General features: G+C 44.8%; 1 protein-coding gene across 9 annotated transcripts in view; it reads right to left on the bottom strand.

Annotated features, from left to right (window-relative positions):
• TANC1 (tetratricopeptide repeat, ankyrin repeat and coiled-coil containing 1) overlaps positions 1-12,369 on the bottom strand; it is a 57,759-nt gene that overhangs the window by 24,580 nt on the left and 20,810 nt on the right. For 6 of the 9 annotated variants that reach the window (XM_063401101.1, XM_063401105.1, XM_063401109.1 and 3 more), the window contains 3 exons: positions 7,353-7,556; positions 3,451-3,552; positions 752-873 (listed from right to left, as the gene is read on the bottom strand). In XM_063401101.1, coding sequence (XP_063257171.1) covers positions 752-873; positions 3,451-3,552; positions 7,353-7,556 — 428 coding nt within the window. The remainder of the gene's footprint in view (positions 1-751; positions 874-3,450; positions 3,553-7,352; positions 7,557-12,369) is intronic. The other 3 variants (XM_063401106.1, XM_063401107.1, XM_063401108.1) reach the window with 2 other exon arrangements.

The following is a 12,369-nucleotide window of genomic DNA, read 5'->3' as shown; positions in this document are numbered from 1 at the left end:
TTCAAAAAGGGAATTTCACAGTTCAGTGAAAAAGCTGCAGTGAGGCAGATTTCTTGTTTATTTAACACTTTACTGGATACCCCTACTCTCTACCTCTTGTATTTATTCTTTGAGTTGAAAAAATCCTAGAACTGCAGTCTTATTAATTTTCCTATCAGTGTGAAAACCCAAACTGATGCACTATGATTTAGGAGGGCTGGGACTAAAAGTGGAGAGAGTAAGGGGGAAAAGCAGAGCTTGGTAGTTACTGTGGAGTTTTAGTTAGCAAATGAGTTTCGTGTGGATAACAGCTGTCTGCTTCTCTCCAATCCCTCTACCCCAAGTGACACAGAAGGACTGTCTGATCGAAGTGAACTTCTCAGGAAGAAACAAACACACCCCTCTTCCCAAGTATGCTCCCATTTTAACAAAATGCTGCCCTTCTCCATTCTTGGAAATCACTGGAAACAGAAGGCAAAAATTTCCTGCTAAATACTAAAAGAAGAGAGAATTCTAGAAGCTATTCATATCCATAGTAGATTCGATTTAACCTCCAAAAATGATGAGAACTCTATTCAGTTTGTGAACTGATCTTGAATTCTTGAAAACAAACACTTGTTAAAATTACAGTCCGATTCTATTACTGTATCTCTATTAAAATGGATGGTATTTGGGTAGATATCAAGTGACTGCAACTAGAAGATAGAGGAAGTAACATTAGTCCTCTCTGAAACAGGATGAACATTAAATATATTATATTCCATTATCCTACCATAATGTCAGTTTTCTCTTCCATGTGAGCAGAAGTTGGGATCCCTTCCCCCAGTAAAAACCCCAATCTCGTCATCAATTCTTGTGCTGCAGGAGAACAGCTCGAGTCTTTGTCAGGCTTTGCTTTGGATTGGGAGGAAAAAAGTTGAAGGTTATAGTCTTATATTTGGAAACTGTTAAAAGAGGTAGAAAAAGTACAGACATTTAATTGCTAGTGGGTCTTGGATCCTCTACATAACTGCACAAATCTAGGGGAGGAAAAGCCCACCTGCCAGTCAAAGCAGAAATGTTTAAGTGCAATCAGTTCATCACTGGACTGATGAGTGACACAACACAATGATTCTCCTAAGAGCAGTACTAATAAGCTCAATGCTATCAAAGCTTAGAGGCAAGCTGAAACTATTTCTGTCATATAAAAACGTGAAGAGTAGAGGTTAATAACACAGATGTTTGTAATCTCACACTTAACACTAGAACTAGTACCACACACTTTTATTTTGCTTGCTGTCCAAAAGATGTGACACCAGTTCTAAATGTGCCAGCTCTTCTGGTGCAAAAATATTTAATTTTATCAGTAAGGTGCCTTGAATTGTCTTCCAGCTTTCAACAGACATAACAAGACAAATTTCAAAATGAGGCAACCTGCAACAAAAGCAGCCAAGCATAGTTCTGCCCTGGCACACACACTTGCTAATGGAATCTCACAAACAAGCATTTCCAGCCATTTTTCTTCTTTGATGCCAGCAGTCTGGCATCACCTACCAACCTGTGACCATCTGCTCTGACAGGAACATTTACAGGGCATTTATTTCTTTCATCCATTACTAAATATATATATATATACACACACAGAGGCCTGTCCCATCCTCGGGTGCAAACAGCGCATTAAATAAGGAGCATCACACCACCACCTGGAGAAGCAGCTCCCAGGAGGAGCTCTTATCCCCAGAAGTGCCAAGGGGTACAGCAGGAGCAGCTGCTCGGCCCTTCCCAGCCAGCACACCCGGGCTGCTGTGCCCTCCCTCTGCTGGGGCCACCGAGGACACGCAAACAGCTCTGGCACTTCAACTTCTGGAGATGTTGTGCAACAAACAATTCCCAATTGCTACAGAATGCCTCAGCAGGTGAGAGAAGTAGATGCTCAGACTTAGGGATGAATTCTAGGAGGGGAGATGCAAGGCCCTCAGCTGCAGCACCTTCTGCACCAGCTCTGAGAAGAGCCAGGGTGAGGGGACCCCACAAAACAAGCCAGCCGAGCTGTCCCTGGCCTTCCCTTCACAGCGTCAGGACCATTTTTACTCTCTGTGAGGAGCATGTGGTCTCTAACCATGTAAGACACAGCTGACACTCACTGGTACCTGCAAACAGCACATTTTCCCCCAGGCTGCAGACTGGAAGAAAAACACAAAATAACAACTGTAATTGAACAGCCTGACCATAAGCACTACTTCAACAATCACCCAATTTTATGAGTGTCATAAACCCCAAAGTTTGCAAACATGCACAGTACTAGTCAATCCTCTGTCTTCATTTCACTCCAGCTCAATGCCTGCTTGAATGTGTGTATTTCTTAATTTTGTGGGCAGCTTAAGGTTCTACTCTGCAAGATTGATTCTCACTTAATCCCAAAAGAAGGAAGTCCATGAAAGTAGATACCAAAGTTGTTTTTTTTTATCTCAGAATTTTCACAAATTGACAGGCCTTCAAATATTTGTCTGGAAAATATATTTTCCTCTTAAAAAAAAAAAAAAAGCAATTTTAAAGATTACAATTAATCTTTAAGTCACAATCCTGGAAACAACAATTTGTGAAATCATCTTCATTCTTCTCTCAAAATTACAAAAATTATTACTGTTATTACTAGAAAAATTGTAATATCTGACAAGTCTGAGTAAATGTTAGGCATACTACCAAATTCAGTCAGTAACAGAGACCAAAGCTAAGAGCTGGACCTAGAACTTTAATGCCAGCATTAGAAGATGGCTGTGAAGATGAAAGCACAAGAGCAGCTAGTGTAACTATACCACATCAAGTAGAAAATGAAAACAATTTCAAATAGTTCTATTTTTGCTATTAAGCATCTATATTTTAGAAAGAAAACACTGACTTTTTAACTGTAGTTTCCCTTACAACTGAAAAAAAAGGAAAACAAAGGAATTTTCACCTGGAACATCATCAGTTATATCCACTGACCTTAATGGGGTTAGTGAAACTGAAAAATTAATCTAAAAATACATGACATATACTGACATATGTGTCATGACATTCACTGTAAAAGCCACACTCTGTCATGCACTAGCCAGATTTAACCAACATGAAACTTTCCAAGAATGCCAATTAACTCTAGGGAGGTGGCTTCTCCCAGCTTTGCCAACACAGGAGTTAACTGTTACCGCCTTAGTCAGCAAGCTTTTATAAAATGTCTAAAATGAAGCACTGCAAAGAATGCAAAGCTACACATTTGAGTCAATTTATAATAAAAAAACAGTTCAGAAAAAGGCCAGAAGGCCTTTGCTCTATGTGGCAGTCAACAACACTGGGACATGACTGCCTGCAGCACATGAGCAGCTGCAGAACTGAGACAGCTCTAGAGTCAGTGCGGGTATAAGGGCAGGCAGCTCCTCCTGCAAACCCTGTTGCCAGCACAGGAGGAATTTGTCAGCCCACAGCTGGTGGCAGCAGGGCCGAGCAGACACTCACCACTGGTGCTGGGCTCCCCCGGCTCCGGCCTCCTCTGCAGGGCCAGGGCTGCCTCCCCCGGCACCCTGGGGCTCTCCACATACTTGGGCTTCCTGACCGGACCTGCAGGGGGAACAAGCTGAGCGTGTCTAACTCTTTCCACATGGGCCACAAGGCTCCTATGTCCTGTATCTATTCTCTATGATGTAAAAAAAGCAGAGAAATTTCTTGTTACATGCACAGCTGCTATCACAAAGATCAGTGAGCTGCTGCACTTCCACTCTCGTGAGAAACACATGCTCCAGGCTTTTCAGAACACCAAGTCTGCTAGAAAACAAACCCAATGCATGTGGTGTGTAAGCTGCATACTGCATGTAGCCCCACTAGCTGGTCTCTCTCCTCTTCACAGTGCTCATGTGTAACTCAAGACTATACCTCGGATCTCAACTGTGCCTCCTCCTGCTCTGCACCTCCCATGCTAACAGAGCAAAACCCCTTCAGGGAGCACTGCAGAGGGACTGTGGGCCTGATGCCAACTGTCCCACATTGCCCTTGATAAAGGGGCTTTCCCCTTCCTCTGTTTGGGTTTCCAAAAAGCATCCTTCTTCTTGGTTCAGAGTTCAAGGGCACACCAAAGCTCTCTTACACTTTGTTTATTACCCCACCCTATATTTAGGCTGTGGCACTTATTAAGCATCCCATCTTTCCTTTTGGGCAGCAGCCTCAGATGCTACATTAAGTCTCTGAAAACTACATTGATTTCTTGCTCCTTTTCCTGAGCACTTTAAGACTCATGACTACTTTTAAAGAAAAGCTGCACCTCTCCTCTGCGGCCTCAGGGTCCCAGGGTCACCCTGCCAGAGTGGCGGCCTGGCCACCCCATCGCAGGGTAACATGCATCATTTGCCCAGAACTGGCTGGAGCCATCTGCTCTTCCAGATTTCCACCTAGAGGTGCAATATGGGAACACGGTGACAACCTAATTTCTTAGCTAAGAAATAATGGTCAGGAAGTGTCAGTCCTACATGTATCTCTAGTAGAGATTGAGTCGATTTCGCTTTTTACACGAACAGCGCGGCACCAACACCAGAGGGGGCTCTTCCCACGCTACTCTCAAATAAGGGGCATTGGCCCTGGTGAAAGCAGCTAAAACTACATTCCTTTGAAACAAAATCACATTCTTTAAGGAGACAATATTCCACACCTGTCATTTGTAAGAAGAAGTATAATCAAACATACCAAAGTTGGCCAACAAAAAGCACTCATTCTAAAAGAACCTAAAATAACATATAGCAGCTGTAAAACTAGATCAGCGCAGAAAGATCTTCAGGATGTATTTTTAACACTCATGCTTTAAGCTGCGGAGGAGACCCTTTACTGTATTTTGTTCATCACAAACTGCTGTAGAAGTGACTTATGGTACTTGCAAATCTGATATATAACATTGCAACAAGTAGGAGAATTCACAGTAAGTTTATTTTAATGCACTGATCTAGAATAGAACACATGAATTAATCCTTGGACGAAAAGGACTCAAATGTGAACTGCATCTGTAGAACAGCAGCTCTTTTGCAGAAGTGTAGGATGGCTGAACCAGGGCTGATGGAAGGTTCATCTGGGACAGAGCTTTATCAGCAGCAAACTGCGGAGCAATGTCAGTAAGGGGAAACACATTCCCTGCTATGCCCTCGTGACTGCTGCCGAGGGCCTTATCACGTCCTGAGGGAGAAATAGCCACTTGCTCTTCAAGAGTTCCAGATGGATCTTCCTCCAGGAGCTAAGCCCAGCCTTTCTTTCACACCTTGCAACATCAGTAGGTGAACAGAACATGCAGGACACAGTGACTACATTGTCTCCTTTTCACACGCTGCCTTTCTTCCAGGCTGCTCCAGTCCATTACCATGACTTCTCTTCAGTGCCATTCCACACCGATGGTCCTTCCTGCAGCCTGTTCTAGCTCTGTCCTAAATCCAGTGCAGGTTTTTAAAGCTGGTATCACCAGAGTTACACCAGTCTCCTCCCAAGGGGGACAAACTACAGATTCCTACAATTCCATAGCAATGCTTTTTTAAAGTCATCTCTTGCTTTGACAGTAATTCTTCATGCTTTTTGACTGCAGAAGAGCTGATTTCTCAGGAGATCACTGTAACTTGTGCAGCTCCATCCCTTCCCTCTCGTCAGCACTGTGCATCTGTGGCTGTACTGGTCCCAGGGACTGCCTGATGCAGGACCTCGGAGCTGGGACAGCCTAGTGCTTGCAGAAGAACAGTCCCCTGGGCTCCCCAGGGCAGGGCACAGAACTGCAGCCTGAGATGAAACCAGTTCTCTGACCTAGTCTAGTCTCAAGAATCAGGTATGAGGATTAATTTGCTTATTAATTAGAAGTTTTAATTGAAGTTTAACTTCAAAACTTACTAAAGTTCTGTTGCACGTTTATGCAAGACTCTCCCAGAAGTCACTTCTGGCATTCACTGATGGAAATTCATTAATTTCAAAGGAAATCCTTCTCTGTTAAAGCATTATTGTATCACTAATGTAAGGAAAGCAGCAAATATTTTTTTCAGGTGCAGCAGCAGCATCTTTCATTCATATCTTATACTTCACAATTCATTTTTTTGGAACATCCCTTATAAATCAGCATGTTCATTCTTTTAGTTGAGTCTCCCAAATCAGACTACAATCAACTATTATCCCTTTAAGACAACAAATATCGATTTAGCTACACACCTGTAAGAGACCCAATCCAAACAATGTTCATTCTATCTTTGTAGTAAAAGACACTCAGCTGAGAAGATTGAAATTAGAATTTTGTTCTACCATTGTTAGACAACTTCATCACGAAAACCTAACTTTAGAACACTACTTCAGCCTCCTGTGCAGTCCTTTCTTTTTTCACTCTCCATATCCTGAAAGATCTGTAACTCGCTGTCATGCTACCAAAATAGGCAGCTTTGAAATCAGGACATCGGTATAATCTTGTTACTACCCCTGCCCCAGATATAGACAGCTAATTTATATTAAATCATCTTCCATTAGACAGAGTTTGGTGAAAGTCAAAGGAATAGCACAATGTTTCTGTCAGCCTCCTATATCACCTGGTTAGGTCTTTGTACAAAATAATGATGCATAAATGCCAATGCGTTCCCAGCACTGTAGAATCTTAGGATATCTCTTCCCTTGGCTGTGGGTCACGGCGGAATGACTTTGCAGTCTTTGTGAATATGGCTCTTCAGTCACGACTCTTCAACTGTTCAGCATTTTCAGTGCTGACAAAGCCCAGCTTTTGACACTCTGTTCCCAGACCCTACAAACTCAAACCTGTCGAGTGTCTCCACAGGCAGCAGGAACATGGACAGCTTCCCTTGTCTGTCCCGCCCCGGCCCGAGTGAACCCCAGTGATGCCGGGGTGCTGGAATGATTTCTATGCACGGAATGCTGATAAAAGGAGCCCATGGAGCACCATATTTAGCCTGGCTCCCACACCAGTGGGTGGGCACAACCGCTGAAAACTAACAACTTCCACAGCAATTCATCTATTAATACATTTCGTATGGAGATACAAGTAAAATAAATGATCTGTAAAAGCCACAAACAACACTCACTCTTACACAGCCACTAACATATGCACAACGAAGTTTTTTGCAGCAGTCCTCTACCTGATAAACTAACCATAAATAACCAGGTTTAATCATATTCAGACACTTCAATATAAGTATCTGCAACATCAAATAGAATAATTTTTTGCTACACGAAATAATACATTCTATTTAATAACCAATCACTTTTTTAACCTGGAAATACACACTGCTCTTGTTCTTGTTGCAAAAGTTTAATATGATTTTACAGGGTTATTTTATGCAACACTTATCAATAACTGAGCTAACATGTTATGAAGATTTTAGTGACTCGTTGTTTCATCTTACCTGGAGACTTCTTGTTTGCTCTTGCCTGCATCAGATAGGAGTGGCGTGGCAGCAGAGGCGAGGATGGCAGTGACATTGAGACTCCTTTGGCCAGGTTCGTTCTGTACGTGTCCTGGGAGCCTGGCTGCTCGCCAGTGGGGAAATCTGCATTGTGGCCAGATGTTGCTGTAACCTGCGAGGCATTCTCTGGGCAGCAGTCACCTGCTAAAAATAAAATTTTGTCATCTATTAGGTGATGTGCCAAAATAAACAGCCTAGAGTGGCATTGAAATATAAGTATTTAACACAAGAAAACATTTGCCAGCAACAACTGAGCATGACTTGCCCTACTGTGCCACCTCCACTGCAGAATCCAGATAACCACTGGGAAAATGTAAATACACAAGTAACATTTTAATTTAATGTAATAAAGAGAAAAAAGTGGAAGAAAAATCTCTGATTTTCAACAGAGTCAGCACTTTTCAGATTTCATCCCTAGGGTTAGTACCAAGTTTCCTGTGAAGATAAAAGTATTTTTCAAACTAAAAAGGTGTTTTAGCATCACTGTATTAGCATGAAAGTCAGGACCATCTGAAATACTGCTTACTGACCTAGTTAAAGGAGGGTTGGGTTACCCCTTACATGTAATGAAAAGGTAGATTACTAATAGGTACACTCAGAGATGTGCAGTCTAAGGTTTGTTTTTCCACTTTCAGTGCTAATAAAGAGGCTAATGATTTTCTTTCTCTGTTCTTTTGAAAATTAAACTTCTACAACAGTCGATTTAACACAGATTTAACATTGGCAATATTATTCCTTATTTTTCAATACAGAATATGTGAGTTTGCTTCAAAAGGTGTTGAAAACACAGTAGAATGGCAATGCAGCTAAATATAACTAGAAAACATTGGAAATCCTGTTAACAGTTTTTACTAAATACATATCTGTGTTGCAGTTTGGAATTTGTAAGTATTCCAGGTGGACTGCTGAGGGGTGGGGGGTGCAAAAGGGTTGACACATCCACCTGCAATTCCTTCGTTTCTATTTTCCCTTTTATGATGGCACAATCTGTATAATTCATTGCCTTCTTAGGAGACTTTTGAATTTTGAATTAATTTATCCTTCCCTATTGTATATGAAACATTACAACATGAAAGAGAGCTAGATGGAGATAAATAGCTCTAATCAGTAAGTTTAGAGTATTTGATCACAACAGTAACAGAAAAGATATTCTGCAGTCAATATAGAGATACTACTGCCTCTTAGCAATTTTTGTTCCAGCAGTATTCTGGTTTTTCTTTTTTCCTGATGCTGTGGTGAGCAGGCTTCCATGACTCAGCTTCTGAGAGCAGTATGACTTAAAAGACAAAAATCTAAAATGTGTACCACAGAAATTCCCCTTTTTCAATCACCAAATTTCCTAATTTTACAATAAGCCTTTGCACATTACCACGCACATCCCCATGGTGTTCAGACAGAACAGCTCTCTGGAGCAAAACTCACACCGTGAGAAAACCCAGTTGTACTGGCTTCAGTCTAAGGGTGTTGTATCCTCAGTGATGGTGAATGTGTTTGAACAGTGCTGTGTTCTGCTGAAGCAGAAAAAACCCTGTGTTAAGTGTAAAGAGGTTACGATACTATGCAATAGTACACATCTATGAGACAAATACCACTCCAAGAAAGGAGAACAGCACCCTACTCCTACAGGCCCTTTCTAAAAAGCTGTTAACAGAACAACCTCACAGCTGGGAGCTCAGAAACCATGCACACCAGGAAGAGCAGAGAACCACCAAAGCATGTATACCACAGTTCCCGGAATGCTGCCACAGGCACAGACCAGCTCTTCCCCAGAACTCTCTGATGGCCCAAGAGCGGCTCCAGTGGCAGCCGGGCACATTCCCTGTCCCTCGGTGCACAGACCGAGGCTCCCTTGGCTCGGTGGACAGGGACAGGGCCGGCTCCGAGGCTCCCTTCCCTCAGCGGGCAGGAACAGGGACAGGGACAGGAACAGGGACAGGAACAGGGACAGGGACAGGGCCGGCTCCGAGGCTCCCTTCCCTCAGCGGACAGGGACAGGGACAGGGCCGGCTCCGAGGCTCCCTTCACTCAGCGGACAGGAACAGGGACAGGGACAGGAACAGGGACAGGAACAGGGACAGGGCCGGCTCCGAGGCTCCCTTCCCTCAGCGGACAGGGACAGGGACAGGGCCGGCTCCGAGGCTCCCTTCACTCAGCGGACAGGGACAGGGACAGGGCCGGCTCCGAGGCTCCCTTCCCTCAGCGGGCAGGAACAGGGACAGGGACAGGGCCGGCTCCGAGGCTCCCTTCCCTCAGCGGACAGGGACAGGGACGGCTCCGAGGCTCCCTTCCCTCAGCGGACAGGAACAGGGCCGGCTCTGAGGCTCCCTTCCCTCAGCAGACAGGGACAGGGCCGGCTCCGAGGCTCCCTTCCCTCAGCGGACAGGGACAGGGACAGGGACAGAGACAGGGCCGGCTCCGAGGCTCCCTTCCCTCAGCGGGCAGGGACAGGGACAGGGACAGGGACAGGGCCGGCTCTGAGGCTCCCTTCCCTCAGCGGGCAGGGACAGGGACAGGGACAGGGACAGGGCCGGCTCCGAGGCTCCCTTCCCTCAGCGGGCAGGAACAGGGACAGGGACAGGGACAGGGACAGGGACAGGGACAGGGACAGGGCCGGCTCTGAGGCTCCCTTCCCTCAGCGGGCAGGAACAGGAACAGGGACAGGGACAGGGCCGGCTCCGAGGCTCCCTTCCCTCAGCGGGCAGGGACAGGGACAGGGCCGGCTCCGAGGCTCCCTTCACTCAGCGGACAGGGACAGGGACAGGAACAGGGACAGGGCCGGCTCCGAGGCTCCCTTCCCTCAGCGGACAGGGACAGGGACAGGGACGGCTCCGAGGCTCCCTTCACTCAGCGGACAGGGACAGGGCCGGCTCCGAGGCTCCCTTCACTCAGCGGACAGGGACAGGGACAGGGCCGGCTCCGAGGCTCCCTTCACTCAGCACTCGGGGCCGGCTCCGTGCCCGGGGCAGGCTGCCAGGGCTCCCGCGGGGACACTGCGGTGTCCCGGCCTCAGCGAGGGGCTCCTGGCCCCGCGGTGCGGAGCCGAGCCTGCGGCACCCGGACGGACCCCCAGACGCGCGGCCCCGCACTGAGGCGTCCACACCCGCACGAGGAACCTCCTCTGTGGCTGCCTCCATTTCAAATACGTGTGTGACAACGAGGCGTGCCAAGCTTTCTACATACCTACATCATCCATTCCTAAGTCTCTAAATCTATCCTGTAGATTTTATTTATTCTAATCCTGCACTTTCTATTTTTCTGTAAACTGGACTGATGGCCAAATTCCACATTTCATCCAAATAACAGGAAAATTTTCGTAACATACCTGGCTCTACACATGACAAGACAAACCCAAAATTACCAAGCTTGTGGGATCCACCTGGTAATAGATTATGCTTCCCACACAGCAATTCAACAAGGGAAGCAGTACTGGAAAAATGCATGAGAAATACCTGTCGAAATACAATTTGTGTCCAGATACTAGTAGATGCCACACAAACACAAAACCCCAAAATTACTTGTTACTAACTTAAAGCTTAGCAATTTAAAATATTTTAGCTACCAGAACAATGCTTTAAAATTACATGACATTGCCTGGTATCTACCAGAGCATAAAACAGGCTGTGTCAGTTCTGGAGTGGAAGGAAGATGACCTCTCACAAGTTTGTCAGTGTAAAACAAGCACATAAGGGAAGATCCTGTGAAACTCCACTTTCCCTTTTTTAAAACCTCTGCGTTGTACATTTTCCACTGCCAAGCAGCCTCTGGACAAAGACCTTCCATAAGCATCATGCAACACCGGAGTTCTTACTCAGTGGTCAATGTAACCACAGAAACAACTTGAAAGTTTTAAAAACCACACACAAAAAACTTGGAGAATCAAAACCAAATCCCAGTTTAGCTGCACCTAAGGATGCAACTGAATGGTGTAATCTGGTTAAACAATTACCTTTTTTTCCTTTAGATACAAAAAGATACAAGGACAGCTGGCTACAGTAATGACTTTGTATGGTAAAACACTAAGCACTGCCCTTGAAGGTTGTGTTTTTCAAAACTGAAATGCTTACGTGTGCGTACACACAGGCAGACCAGCTTTGGGACAGGGCAATCCGGGAGGCCTGGGGAGCCCAGTGTCCCAGTCTGTTCAGTCAGGACAAGGCAATGCAGTCACCCACTACCAACACTTGACCTGGAGCTGCAGAACCATTCGTGCCAAGTGAAGCCACCCATAGCCAGCCTTTGGGAGAAGGACACAGGCTGCTGGCATGGAAAATACACGCATGAGAGGAGAGCAATATTTAATTCTTTTGCTCTTGAGACTCTGTGAAGATCAGAAAATGAGAGAAACTAGCATGGAATGGAGAGAAAACGCATTATGGCCTGAGTAAAGGAAGCAGTGAAGTGCACTGAGTGAGAAACAACCCAGGCAAAATTAGAATAAATGGTTTAAATGGCCAACATTTGCCAACTCTGCTCGTACCTGATATTATTTGCTCACTTTCTGGCATTTATTTCTGCACCCTGGATTATTTTATCAGTACACAAAATATTAATGTTCTCCCATAGCTCTTAAAAAAATCAATTTTTAAAGAAAACAGTGAAAAACAGAGGTTATTCAGACCACAGAAGTAATTTGCATCTGTGTTTCAAGGGCAGGATTTTTTTTGAGGGAGGGTGTTTATGTGTACATGGGATACATCACTGGAATTAGCTTTGGAAAAGACACTCACCACATTAAATAATCGGTGCTCCGCAAAAAAGCTTAAGCTCTTAAATAACTGACAAGAGCAGCTGAAAGTGGGCAAAGCAACACAGGATAATCAGAAACAGCTCCATATTTTAAGCATGAAACAATGCTTCTTCTGTTGCAAGATATTTTTAGAGTACCAACAAAAAGTCAAACAAACTTGAAAGTATTCCACTCCAAGTACTTTATGCACCCACAAATGCCCTTTGCTCT

Source organism: Prinia subflava, chromosome 6 (assembly GCF_021018805.1).
Source record: "Prinia subflava isolate CZ2003 ecotype Zambia chromosome 6, Cam_Psub_1.2, whole genome shotgun sequence".
NCBI lineage: Eukaryota > Metazoa > Chordata > Aves > Passeriformes > Cisticolidae > Prinia > Prinia subflava.
The sequence above is the reverse complement of the archived record's forward strand: the minus strand, read 5'-3'. Positions and strand labels throughout refer to the sequence as shown.